The 14603-nt window shown below is 41.8% G+C and overlaps 1 protein-coding gene across 3 annotated transcripts in view; it reads right to left on the bottom strand.

Moving 5' to 3' along the window:
* Positions 1 to 14603, bottom strand: part of CFAP54 (cilia and flagella associated protein 54) — a 736502-nt gene that overhangs the window by 521885 nt on the left and 200014 nt on the right. For all 3 annotated transcript variants that reach the window (XM_063927747.1, XM_063927746.1, XM_063927748.1), the window contains exons 23-26: positions 9472 to 9657; positions 8233 to 8369; positions 6255 to 6402; positions 3499 to 3654 (exon numbers count right to left, since the gene is read on the bottom strand). In XM_063927747.1, coding sequence (XP_063783817.1) covers positions 3499 to 3654; positions 6255 to 6402; positions 8233 to 8369; positions 9472 to 9657 — 627 coding nt within the window. The remainder of the gene's footprint in view (positions 1 to 3498; positions 3655 to 6254; positions 6403 to 8232; positions 8370 to 9471; positions 9658 to 14603) is intronic.

Here is a 14603-nt window from a genome sequence, read left to right on the forward strand (position 1 = left end):
ATTTGGATGTATTGAATCATGAAATTAAAGAAAGGGCATCAATATCTGTGTTTATCAATAAAGTCATAGGTGATGTATTGTAGCCAAGTGAGATTCCTTTCAGAGAAATTGCCATATCTTCAACCGCACTGTTTTCACATTGAGCACAACCACGTTGCACATTCAGTGACAATGGTGTTATGTATATAAAGCCATATTACTTAAACGTTACACAGGACATTTATTTTACAGCTCATAAAACCGGTGGCTGCTGCTGTGACAATGCAACAAATAAGATACAAAGGCTATATGCATGAAAAGACAATAATAAATAATGAAAAAATGAACAATGAATCAGAAAAAATGTAAATCTCTGCAAATGTGTTAGAAACATACGTGGTCACTCCGAGTTGATTGTTAGCTGCATTCGTTCGCTGTGCAGTGATGAGGCAAAAAAAGTCACTTCTGCGCATGCGTATGCGACACAATGCGCACGCGCAACGTACTATTACAATGAACGATGTAGTTTCACACAGAGTCTAGCAAAGCTTTTCAGTCGCACTGGTGGCCGCAGAGTGATTGACATGAAGTGGGCGTTTCTGGGCGTCAACAGGGAGTGTTCGAAAAAACGCAGGTGTGCCAGGAAAAACGCAGGCGTGGCTGGGCGAACGCAGGGCGTGTTTGTGACGTCAAAACAGGAACTAAACAGTCTGAAGTGATCGCAAGCGCTGAATAGGTATTGAGCTACTCTAAAACTACACAAAAAAACTTTGTAGCCACTCTGCAATCCTTTCGTTCGCACTTCTGCTAAGCTAAAATACACTCCCAGTGGGAGGTGGCATAGCGTTTGCACGGCTGCTAAAAACTGCTAGCGAGCGAAGAACTCGGAAATGACCACCACAGACACATAGAATGTGACGGAGGTATAAGAACCATTTGGCCCATCAAGGCTGCCCCTTTTTTTACCATTTTTTTTTTCTCCAACCTTATTTGATCCTTATTTCTTTGTGAGGATATCCTTATGTCTATCCCATGCATGTTTACATTGCTCTACTGTCTTAAGGGGGATACACACAGAGAGATCCGTGCTTAAATTTTAAGCAGTCTGACTAGATTGCTTAGAAGTTCAGCTCAGATCTCTCCGTGTGTATGCCCCTACAGCGATAGCGATAATCGGACCCGCGCATAGCTATCGCCGGTGCTAGATTGGCATGCATGCAGGCACAATCTAGCAGGTCGCTCATTTTGCGCTGTGTGCTGAGCGGGGGAGAGATGTGTGCTGAGCGTGAGTGCTAGATCGCTCAGCACACATCCCTGGGGAAATATCCCCATGTGCACGCTCCTTTAGCCTCTACCACCTCTGATGGGAGACTATTCCACTTGTCCACTAACCTGTCTGTGAAGTAATTTTTCCTCAAATTTCCCCTGATCCTACCTCCCTCCAGTCTCAGTGCATTAGTTTAGTAATACAATGCGTGTGTTGGGGGATGGCGTTGTATTAATGTCATGTACTGTAGGGCTGATGTGGGGCTGTTAATATTAAATGGTGGCTCTTTATTAAATGCAGGTGCTAATAGGAGTTATCAATGCTCTGTGATGGCTCTCTATTAAACATGGGTGCTCATTATAAATATTAAGTGGTAGTGCTACTTGTTTTTGTGGGCTATTAAAGCAATATAGAATCTCTATTACAAAAGGTTGCACCTTTTGGATATACAACAAAAGTAGATTAGATATTAAAATATAACTTTAAACAGGGTAAAAAATGTTTTACCCTGAATAAATAAATGTTATATTTTAATCTTACTGCCCTACAACAAAACAACTTTTGCAGCTCCAGTTTCGTATATTTTGTTTTTGGTTGCTACTGGCAGCACCCCTTAACATCATTGAAAACTGTCTGACTGATTCCACTCTATAACAGGTGGTGACAAGTGTTTTGTCCCCCTGCTAGAGTGGAAAATAACCTCAGGTTAAACATCACTGGCTGGTTCCCACTAGTAACAGGGAAAACACAGAGTTGAAACCCCCAGTACCAGTTCTAGTGCAAGTAACACGGGCTTGTTAGTATGGGGCAGATCCAAGTAGAGGGTGAGAATCTTGACTCTTTAAATCCAAAAGGAGTATTTAATATTTTGAATCCAGAGATCTACTTATGGTAGTCTGAATGAGGGTGGGGGGGGGGATAAATTTCCTTTTAAATTTTTATTCCCCCTACCCCTTTTTTTTTTTTTAAACAAAACAAAATCATGCTTTAAATGCACTGACATAGAAAAAGCAACATCCAATAGAAAAGCATGTGCAGCAGAGCACTCACACATATGTATGACCATTAATGGATATGGACCAATTGCATACAATATGGTACATTCTTTATAAAACTCATATCTTCCTATGGATTGTTACTGTAGCTTGTGAACAAGCTTTGTTTATTTGTTAATACCCACTTTTGGAAGAATCCAATTAGGGTGCAAATTATCGCTGTGACAGCGGGTAAACACCAGCAACGCCACCCGAAATTTACCCCTTTGCAGCCCCTTCTAGTGCTGACCTCACACATTTTTGCTCACAGCCCCAACAAAAATCCACGAGTCCAGCGGTACCACAAGTATGGCATACAGCGGCAGTTACTCGTGGGTACAAGCTGTTCGCACTTTACTGGATTCCCCTGTGAGTACTCAAAACTGTAGAGATTAAGTTAGTTCAGGTTGAGTATTCCATATCCAAATATTCCGAAATACAGATTTTTTTGAGTGAGACTGAGATAGTGAAACCTTTGTTTTCTGAAGGCTCAATGTACACAAACTTTGTTTAATACACAAAGTTATTAAAAATATTGTATTAATGACCTTCAGGCTGTGTGTATAAGGTGTATATGAAACATACAGTAATGAATCGTGTGAATGTAGACACACTTTGTTTAATGCACAAAGATATTAAAAATATTGGCTAAAATGACCTTCAGGCTGTGTGTATAAGGTGTAAATGAAACATAAATGCATTCTGTGCTTAGACTTAGGTCCCATCACCATGATATCCCATTATTGTATGCAATTATTCCAAAATATGGAAAAATCCGATATCCAAAATACTTCTGGTCCCAAGCATTTTGGATAAGGGATACTCAACTTGTACTATGTAAAAATAGCAATAAATTCATATTACATGTATTTGTATGCATTGACTTGCACTAAAAGGCCCAGCATCTTAAATAGGAGCATGTAACCAGCCTACAATATAATACAGTTTCTGGTCTGCATGTAAAAACAATGGATATTTGCCAACTTGAATAGAAAGAAAGACATTGGGACATCTTGCTCAGAACAACAGCTTTCAGTTGGTTCAGTGCCCTGATAATGTAATAGCTCTTTCAAGTTCGAGTAGGTACTCAAGTTGTCCAATTTCAACTCTAAGTAGGCATAACGAGTTGTTCAATTACTTTTATTTTAGTGATTTGCTATTTTTAGAAGTGAGTATTTATCATCATGTCAGAAAGTATGTTGGCAAAGTTCTGCTTACCTGCACTACTTGAACAGAAGGGATCCGGTGATAGATTACTGGAGCAATCAGACCATAGCATTGAACAACAGCTTGAAGGGCATAGTTGGCATCACTCAGCAAAGTACTAACATCAAGAGCCACCAACAATCGTTCACATTCAGCTATTCGACAAATCTAAAGTTAACAGACAGACATATTGCTCAGCGGAGCAGGTATTTCTTTAAAAATCCAAACAAAAGTGTTTAGCAATCTACATGTAAATAGAGTTTTATAATCTATTTTTTTCTCTTTATTGCAAATCAATTTGAAATAAATACATTTCCCTTTGTGCATTACATAAGTGTTGACTCTACAAATTGCCTGTTGTGTTTGACTCTTCAAGTGTGTTATTTCAATAATAACCCTCCTGTGTGTGTATTCAAGAAATTACTACGGTGCGTTCCTTGGTTCTATTCCATTCACTCCTAATTCTGTCGACCTTTTTTGCTTCTCAGACTTCAAAATACCCTTAAAACACAGTTGTTAAGAGTTCTGCAAAAATTGCCAGCAAAAATTTATTTTTAAATGGCTACAGCGCGATACTTTATCAGCCTACACTGTCAGTGGAGCATTAAAAAGACATATGGTTCTGATTTGCTCTCACCCATGTAGTGTTTTGACAACAAGATTAGGAGTAATTGTGGAATATGATTGTAAGTGGATAGGGAGGGAAAGTGAAGTCAAAATGAAAGTGAAATGACGAGAATACATTTCTAAAGGCAATTACAACACTGTGGCAAAAAAAGCCTGTCTATTTTTCACATAAACTGTCCACCATGGACTACAATTTTCAAATCAATTGACCAATGACCTGAGATTGTCAGATGTGATGGACTCTATCCACCTCCTATGTTTGTAGGTGCATGGTATTCTTTTTCAGTTGTTCTAAAATGTTTAGAAATAGTTTCTATTAAATGACTATGGTTATTAGTAATTTGTTTTTGTTGTTATTTACTTTTATGCTCATCCCCCAAAAGTTATAAAATGTCCACTATTCGGGAATGGGAATATAAATGTGTAAACCACCATGGCAGCGAGTGATTGAGGCAAACCATTAAGTGGCCAAGTACCACTGTTTTTTTCAGATACATAATGAGTTATTTTATACCCTCACTATGCACTACCTCAACTTCTTGTCTCCTTCTGGCAGGAGGGGTTAAAAAAAAAACGTAATTTTTTCAGCAAACAATAAAGTCATGTTCATATATTATTTGTCCACATGGCAATGCAGTGTTTATTTTTAATGTTTCCATGTAGAATGCAGATACCAAATACAAGAAATAAAAATGTTACAATTTATCGTGAATAAAAGCAAACATTTTCTATTCAGAGCATTAAAAGTCCCATGTCTGAAGTTGTTTTCTTGTGACCTACATTTTCATGCAGCCCTCCGGGAGATTCCAGAGAGAGGTTGTGCATGTGGGAGGAGCATAGTGACGCACTACGTCAATGTAACCCTTTTCTTGAAGTGTACTGTCATGATTTGCAACATTATGCCACGGCTAAGGCGGCAACAATGACACAATTCTTAGCAATTTGTGTCATCACTGACTCTTCACTGGAGAAGTGGGTGGGTCAGGACGGTTGTCTTCTTTTATAGGAGCCTGGGAGAATACTCCCAAATTTGTGAGTCTATTAGACTTGTGATCAAGTATGGTATGTAGTGATTCAGAGATGTACGTATCGCATTTGCAGCTGGGAAAGCGTAAGCAGCGACTGTGTACACATACGCAACTGTTGCAGCAGCCTGAATATGTTAAGACGCCCACTGGCGGCTTTACAAATCCCAGTGGCTACCAGTGGCGCACCCAGGGGGGGTTCCAAGCACCCAGAAACCCCCCTCCACCAATAAAAAAAATTTTTTGTTTTTTTTCTGCATGAGTATTATTAATGGCTGTCCAGCGTCCTCTGCAGCCTGCTTTCTTCCTGGTGGCACTTGTAAGTGCTTAATAAAAGTTTACTTTATTTTAATTATAGTACATATATATCCATGTACAATTTGTGTATACATATATAAATATGTATATACATACATACATATAAACACACACACATGATATATATATATACATGCGTATATATACGTGTATTGTATGTGTATATATATATATATATATATATATGCATGTTTAATATGCTATGTGTATATGTATATAAATATATACATAGGTGTATATACGGTATATATATATGTAGATATATATATATATATATATATATACACAGACACACTAGTTTTACGGACCCAGCATATACTGGGTCACTTCAGTGCCCACCCCCGTGCTTGGCTCCACCCAGTTCTGGAAACCCCCCCATGCAAATCCTGCGTTTGCCACTGGCTACGTACAAAGGTGTAGTATCCTTCACAGATCAGCCGATTATCGAAGTTCATTGTAGCTGCATACCGGATTGCAGTCGCAGCCTAAAACACCTTCAAAACGGTAGAGACACACCTGCATTTTTGCTGTAACTCCCAAGTTACCTCCCCCAAACTGTCCAACTGTCAATCACTTTGTGAATAAATCCTCTCTGCGGCTGCCGTTGCAACACCATCACGACACATATGCACAGTACATCGCTCAACTGCAAAAAATCGGGTTTGTGTACATCTCTGAATCAGGACCTTAATCAATTAATAGATACTGTAGCTGTGTAATATATTTCCTATAATACAGTACTGTATGTGTCATTTACATTTAGCAAATTACTGGACATGAGTAACGTTCATTACTTACTTGCCCCTTCCGCAGAATCCCTCCATCGCACACAGCGTCACAATAAAGAGCTTTCTCCTTTATGTTTATATCATTAAGTGTAAAAATACTTCCCAGGAAAAGTTGCAGCAGTATAGGAGAGGAGTTTGATATAGCATCAGGGCACAGACTATGGGGAAAAACATACATAACATCAGCAGCTGTGTTTACATTCCTATACAGCAAATCAAGTAAAGAAAGTTTCATTACATAGCTAGTTTCTAGGAAAGTTGAGAAATATTAGAAATGCGTAATAACAAACCAACTATTACAGATTCACAGTCTGAAAGTAATTATTACTAATTCTTTCAGGCACATAGCAGTCTTATACTGGCCATTGCCATCACCACGGAAACCACCGCTTGGTCCCATTTGTAAGAAGCACGTAACATAATAGCAAGGGTGTAGTATGGTTTGCCGGCGGTCGGGGTCCCAGCGACCAGCATACCGGCGCCACAATCCTGACCGCCGGCATACCGACAGCTGGGCGAGCGCAAATGGAGGGAGGGAGAAAAGATGTCGGTATGCCAGAAGTTGGGATTATGGCGCCGGTATGGTGGTCGCCGGGATCCCGGCCCCCGGCAACCTGAAGACCACCCAATAGCAAGACAGTGGATAGCAGGTATCTCTATGTCACATATCATAGCATAACATTTTCTGTAGTCTAAGTGGTGAACACTGAAAAAAGAAATAAATTGCTAGATCACAACGTTTTTGGATCTTGCCCAATTTTATCATATCAAATACTTTTAGACAGTATAAACATCTCCTGTTATACTTTACTAAAAATAGAGCTGTAAAGATGATAAGGCATTGCTTAGTAGTATAAATATGAACTTCAAGCACGCTTTGGCCCTAATTCATGTTTGCATGCAATGCCGATGTTCAAGCAATGGAGTGATTATTGGCAGACTGCACAAGTGCCGCGACTGAACTGAGACATGCCAAGGTGCTAATGCGATCGCACTCTCACTTTTAGTGCAGAGTGATTGACAGGAAGAGACCGTTTGGGGGAGGTAACAGGGAGCGGCAGTAAATACACAGGCGTGTATATTTTTTGGGGTATATTTTTGGGGCGTGTATATCCCGTCAGCTGCTATGTTGTACTGTATGTACAAAAACATTGTGCCTGCACCGTGTCCAGCTGCATATAGTCTGCATATGTGTATGTAGTTGCAAAGGAGTTTGAGATGGCTCCGGTGGGTGTCTCTCTTCTTTTCTGGGCGGCAGCTTCACTTGTGATGATTAGCAATTCCACAGCTTTAATATTGGCAGCTGCATCGGAAGTACATACAAACATAAGGCCCTTTAAACACTAATGTCAAGTTTTTTTGTGTGATAAGAAAACATAAGAAACTTGTGTTTTTTATTGACTACTATATGTCAGTAATGTAGCTTCATCATTAGCACACTATCAGTGGGTCTGGATTGTACACATTAGTAGCTTTCATGTTACACAATTCCAACCACTTGATGTAGCTGTGGAGATGGGAATGTTTGCCTGTCTTCTGAAGAAGCATTCAGGTATCTGGCGGATGTACCGGAGACAATGGAGTCGGTCGTCTCCCTGGGTGCCAGTTCTGAAGGGAGCAGCCTCACCTTCTCCATTCCCTCTGGTGCACTCCAGTCACTGTGCATCAGTAACTAACAGTGTATGAGCAGCGGCATCATTCTGGAACCTGAGTCTCAGTGAAAGGGCACAAGAGAGGTGGAGATTACCGGCGGTGCCAGTGCGCCGCCTCCTGCCCTGCCGCCCGCTGCTAGATAGATATAGATATACTCTACTGTAGTTGGATCTCACCAACATTTCAAGCTATGCAGATAATGGTTTTATATGTATGATATGAATCCTAACATTTACACATTAACAAAAAGGCCAGAATGTGGACATATCAGCAAGGTATAATCCGGCACCATGCACTCACCAAAGAACACATGCCTTATACAATAGACTATTTACCTCATTTGGGATATACCCTCTTTGCTCCCTGATTTGTCAGCGGTAGCGGGTGGAGAAATTGCTGGTAACACAAAGTAATTCCACAGAGCAGAACACGCTTTCTTAGCCACATTATAGTGGCCAACTAGATAAGCACTCTATGAAAATGATTAAAAAAATATATTATTATTTAATACTTATTAGACATATAAATCTGCAGAGGCAGACAAAATCTTGCTAGGTGCTGGAGTTTGTCGATGTACTGCAAACCCCAACCCTACTCAATATGCTTGAGGTTACGCAGCACTGTTAGAATATATATTGGCAATGAAAAACAGCCACAGAAGTAATGCAATCACAACAGAGGCATAACTATAAATTAGGCGCCCTCCCCCACCCAAAAAGCTTTAGGCCCCCCACCATGGTCCCCAGCCACTGCAGTCTGCGGTACCGTCGTGCCTGCTTCCATTAAAAAAATGTCCCTCCCAAAATGGCTGCCGCCTCCTCTAGAATCCTTAATACTGTAACATTTTGGGAGGGACATTTTCAACAGGGGCAGACTCAAAGGGACCGCAGATAAGTATCTCCAAGTCCAGGCAGTTGTGTAGCAATAGCCCCCGCAGACCCCCAGTGCCAACAAGCCACCCAGCGCCTCCAAGCCACTGCGGGGTCTGCATTAGCATACTTTTCTGAATCAGGCCCTAGTTTATTTAGTTGCTGAAGCATTGTTTCGGATCTAGCGTTATCCTTTGTTAAGCTGTATAAGTTAATGTCAAAAAGTGGATTCCAATGAAGTGTATTCAATTTTCATAATCAGTAATCAGACTGACTTGACTGATTTAATGAATATGACAATTTAACACAGGTCATTGGAATCGCAGTCGGAGTGCTGCCTCTTTCTTACCAAGTAAGATATAAGACTATATGAATGTTTTTAGCAAGGCACCCGAGCTCACACTTTTGTCCAGAGTGCCAAACTTCTACGATATATATAGTTATTCCTGGCATGCCTTACATACACGTGCATGAGTTCATTTATAAAGGGCGGTATTCAAATGATATATCATGTACAAGCTCCTTTCTAAAATGATCCCCGTTACACGCATATCGCGCCCATAGTACTTGTGTAAAGAGTTGGGTGCCCTGCTACCCCGGGGGTATCAAGCTGAAATGATGATACCACGCCCCGAGGGCAGAAACAGAACGGGTGTGGAAGGGGGTGAAAAGATATTAATACTACACAAAGTGTTCTAAAAATACCTGTGCTAGATAAGCCCAAGTTGCAGGCACTGATAAAGGTGGAAAGGCAAGAATTGGTTTGGTTGATTCTCCGATCATATCTCCAATGAGACGTCCATCTGCTGAATATGCTGCAACAGCAAATATGTATTTCTCATTTTTCTTTAGCCCCTTAACTACAAATAAGTTGTTACTATTTGCTGGAACCTGCATGTAAAAAATATAGATAATATTAACAAATGTATAAGTATTGGTTAACAATACTAATATATACAAATCTTCATAATATATGTCTTTTTTATTCATACTGACTCTAATGCACAGCACAAACAAGTGCCAATAAACACACTGACATAAGTAATACACAGAGGCTGTTATAATGTTATACTCCATATAATGAAATCAGGATTATTGTACCTACTGTTCTCCGATTCCATGGGGGACACTGGAGATGCTGGGGATAAATTAGTGGAGTGAGGAACCTGGGCACTTTCAACCCCTGTCTCAAAATCTCTGGCTCCTTTCCCTTGAAATCCCATCTGACTGAATAGAGCCCAGTATTTTTACTAGCAAAGTCCCAAGAAAAAGACGGAGCATACGAAGCAGAGGAGCAGGTGCCTCATCCTTACAAACTCACAACAAACAACACAGATCAACCAAACAAGGAGCACAACGTTTAGTGTCCTTCATGGAACTGGAGAAAAGATTTTATGAAAGTTTAAAAAAATCAGATTTCTTCTTCATCCACTGGGGGACACTGGAGATGCTGGATACATCCAGAAGTAGTGCCTAAGGGGAGGAGGACTCCTGGGCAGTTCAATCTCCTAAAGTCCAGACCTACTGTAGCATCCCTTCATGCAAAAGTTTGAAACGTATTAAATTTAGTAAAGGTGTGCACCAAAGACCACCTGGCCACTCTGCTCCACAGTGCAGTCCCTCTTCCCTATGCCTAGCCACCCATGAATCACCCACTGACATGGTGGAATTACATTCTTTCCTCCTGAATACATTTGGTGAATTACACAGAGCAAAGCAACCCTGTCCTGATAAAAACTAAAGAAAAGGCGACCTGTCTTGTACAAACACTATGAGCAAAAGAAATGGTCAGCTGGAAACAAAAGCAGTCCACCTGCTAACTACCACCCTACTGTGTAAGGAGGAGGACCTCTCAGCCAACATTCACCCACAGCAACAGCAGAAAGAGAATGGGCTAGCAGCATTGTCTGGGAGGAGGAGCTTTTTATGGCTGGCAGTCCCAAGGAAGTTAAGACAAATAAGGAGGCACAGAAGGGAAACACTTTCTCCGGTATCCAGCATAAGTAAGTCACTATCAAAAATTTTTAGTACCCTGCAGCAGCCCCTGTCTAGAGAGGGCAACAAGGAGGAAGCCAACATCTGGCCCTCTCCATATTCCTCCTGGACTCACCTACTGAAAGAACTGGAGCCCGGGACAGAGAGAAGGAAGTAAAATGCTTTACATCGGTTGTCCGCTAAAAGCAGCAGGAAACCACAGGGGTATGTCTTTACGTAAAGCCATTTCAAAAACCTCGTTATACGGGAAGATATTCAAAAGAAGGGTCTGTAAATACTATTGAGACGTTATGGGTAGAAATTGCATGCGAGGGTAAAGGAATAAAGAAGTTATTATTGGGGTTATGCTACAGGCCGCCTGGTATTAATGTGTCTGATGAGAAATTGTTACTGAACCAAATGGAAAGAGCAGCAGGAGTAGGAGACATAGTAGTGATGGGAGACTTTAACTATCCCGAGATAAACTGGAAAATCAATTAATGTGATACTGCTAGGAGCAATATGTTTTTAAACACGCTAAATGATAATTACTTCGTTCAATTAATCGAGGAACCAACTAGGTAAAATGCAATCTTAGACCTGGTATTAACTAACAATGGTGAATTGGTATCAAATATTGAAGTGGGAGAGCCCATAGGTATCAGCGACCACAATATGGTCACATTCAATATCAGTTTTCATAAGCAGTCCTATACTGGCTCAACTAGGACTCTAAACTTTAGCAAAGCCAACTTTGACATGATGAAGGAAGCGTTAAGGGACATTGAATGGGAAATTCTGTATCAAGGAAAAAATACTACAGAAAAATGGGATGTATTAAAATCACTGCTAATTAATAATTCTCGCAAATTTATTCCCACCAGCAGCAAAAAAAGGAATAAAAATCCCAAACCAATGTGGTTTAACAAAAGTATAAAGGAATTAATGGACAAAAAAAGACGAGCATTTAAAAATAGGATTTGGATAACCTACCGGTAAATCCTTTTCTCTTAGTCCGTAGAAGATGCTGGGGATGACATCAAGACCATGGGCTATAGACGGGATCCGCAGGAGACATGGGCACTCTAAAGACTTTTCATTGGGTGTGAACTGGCTCCTCCCTCTATGCCCCTCCCCCAGACCTCAGTTGTAGGAACTGTGCCCAGGGAGACTGACTTTTCAAGGAAAGGAATTACTTAACTAGTGGTGAGATATCTACCAACTCACACCCTCAACCATGCCGCACACATGGAATTCAACATAACACATGCCAACAGGCATGAACTAATTGCAGCAACATGCTGAAACCAAGATAACACAACTTGTGTAACTGTAATAACTAAACTGCAGGTAAAGTACGCACTGGGACGGGTGCCCAGCATCCTCTACGGACTAGGAGAAAAGGATTTACCGGTAGGTTATCAAAATCCTATTTTCTCATACGTCCTAGAGGATGCTGGGGATGACATCAAGACCTTGGGGTCTATACCAAAGTTCCAGTACGGGCAGGAGAGTGCGAATGACCCTGCAGCACCGATTGACCAAACTTTAGGTCCTCATCGGCCAAGGTGTCAAACTTGTAGAACTTAGCAAATGTGTTTGACCCTGACCAAGTAGCTGCTCGGCAAAGTTGTAATGCCGAGGCCCCCCGGGCAGCTGCCCAGGACGAGCCCACCTTCCTAGTGGAGTGGGCCTTTACCAACGTCGGTAACGGCAATCCAGCCGTAGTATGAGATTGCTGAATCGTATTTCTAAACCAACGTGCAATAGTCTGCTTGGAAGCAGGAAAGCCAATCTTGTTGAGATCATACAGGACAAACAGAGCCTCTGTTTTCCGTATACGAGCTGTTCTAGCAAAATAGATTTTCAAAGCTCTAACCACATCTAGAGACTTTGAATCAGTGAATGTGTCAGTAACTACTGGTACCACAATAGGTTGGCTTATGTGAAAAGCAGAAACCACCTTTGGAAGAAAATGTTGGCGTGTTCACAACTCTGCCCTATCTTCATGGAAAATCAGGTAAGGGCTCTTGTGAGACAAGGCCCCCAATTCCGACACCCGCCTTGCAGATGCCAATGCCAAAAGCATCACTACTTTCCAAGTGAGAAACTTCAACTCTATCTTTTGTAGAGGCTCAAACCAATCCGATTGAAGGAACTGCAATACCACGTTAAGGTCCCATGGTGCCACTGGAGGCACGAATGGAGGCTGGATGTGCAGAACCCCTTTCACGAAGGTCTGAACCTCTGGAAGAGAGGCCAATTGTTTTTGGAAGAACACTGACAAGGCCAAAAACTGGACCTTGATTGATCCCAATCGTAGGCCCGTCTCCACACCATCCTGCAAAAAATTGAGAAAACATCCTAAGTGAAACTCTTCTGTAGGAGCTTTCTTGGATTCACACCAAGACACATATTTTCTCCAAATACGGTGGTAATGTTTTGACGTTACTCCCTTTCTGGCCTGAATAAGGGTGGGGATGACCTCCTTAGGAATACCCTTCCTGGCTAGGATACGGCGCTCAACAGCCATGCCGTCAAACGTAGCCACGGTAAGTCTTGGTACACACACGACCCCTGCTGCAGCAGGTCCTCTCGAGGAGGAAGAGGCCGAAGATCTCCTATGAGTAACTGCTGAAGATCTGGGTACCAAGCCCTTCTTGGCCAATCTGGGGCAATGAAGATTGCTCGAACCCTTGACTTTCTTATGATCCTGAGTACTTTTGGGATCAGCGGAAGTGGAGTGAAAACATACACTGACAGAAACACCCACTGGGTCACCAGTGCATCCACTGCTACTGCTTGAGGGTCTCTCGACTTGGAACAGTATCTCTGAAGCTTCTTGTTGAGACGAGACACCATCATGTCTATTTGAGGAACTCCCCAAAGACTTGTCACCTCTGCGAAGACTACTTGGTGGAGGCCCCACTCTCCTGGATGGAGATCTTGTCTGCTGAGGAAGTCTGCTTCCCAGTTGTCTACTCCCGGAATGAATATTGCCGACAGAGCTTGTAGATGTTTTTCTGCCCAGCGGAGGATTTTTGTCGCCTCTGCCATTGCCGCTCTGCTTTTCGTTCCGCCCTGCCTGTTTACGTATGCGACTGCTGTTACATTGTCCGCCTGGATCTGCATTGGACAGTCTTGAAGAAGATGTACCGCTTGTTGAAGGCCGTTGTAAATGGCTCTTAGCTCCAGAACGTTTATGTGAAGGCAGGCTTCCTGTTGTGACCAACGTCCCTGGAAGTTTTCTCCCAGAGAGACTGCTCCCCAGCCTCGGAGACTTGCATCCGTGGTTACTAGGACCCAGTCCTGAATCCCGAACCTGCGTCCGTCTAGCAGGTGAGAGCTGTGCAACCACCACAGGAGCGAAATCCTGGTTTTTGACGACAGGACTATCTTTCTGTGCATGTGTAGGTGTGACCCCGACCACTTGTCCAACAGGTCCCACTGGAATACTCTGGCATGGAACCTGCCAAACTGTATGGCCTCGTAGGCCGCCACCATCTTCCCCAACAACCGAATGCACTGATGGATCGACACACTTGATGGTTTCAATATCTGTTTTGCCATTTTCTGGATTTCCAGAGGAAGAAATACTCTCTGAACTTCTGTGTCCAGAATTATTATTATTATTATTATTATTATTATTATTACATTTTATTTATAAGGCGTCACATGTGTTTTGCAGCACCGTACAAAGGACAGTACAGGGAGACAAAACATAGCATTACAGTAAATAAATAACAGAAATAGAGTACAGGTAACAGAGCACCACACGTTCTCAAGACATAATACAGCTAAGATGTAAGTATTGATGGAGTGATCATCGTACTACTAGAGGCTGGTGGCCATAGATGGAGATG

The sequence above is a fragment of the Pseudophryne corroboree genome, chromosome 6 (assembly GCF_028390025.1).
Source record: "Pseudophryne corroboree isolate aPseCor3 chromosome 6, aPseCor3.hap2, whole genome shotgun sequence".
NCBI lineage: Eukaryota > Metazoa > Chordata > Amphibia > Anura > Myobatrachidae > Pseudophryne > Pseudophryne corroboree.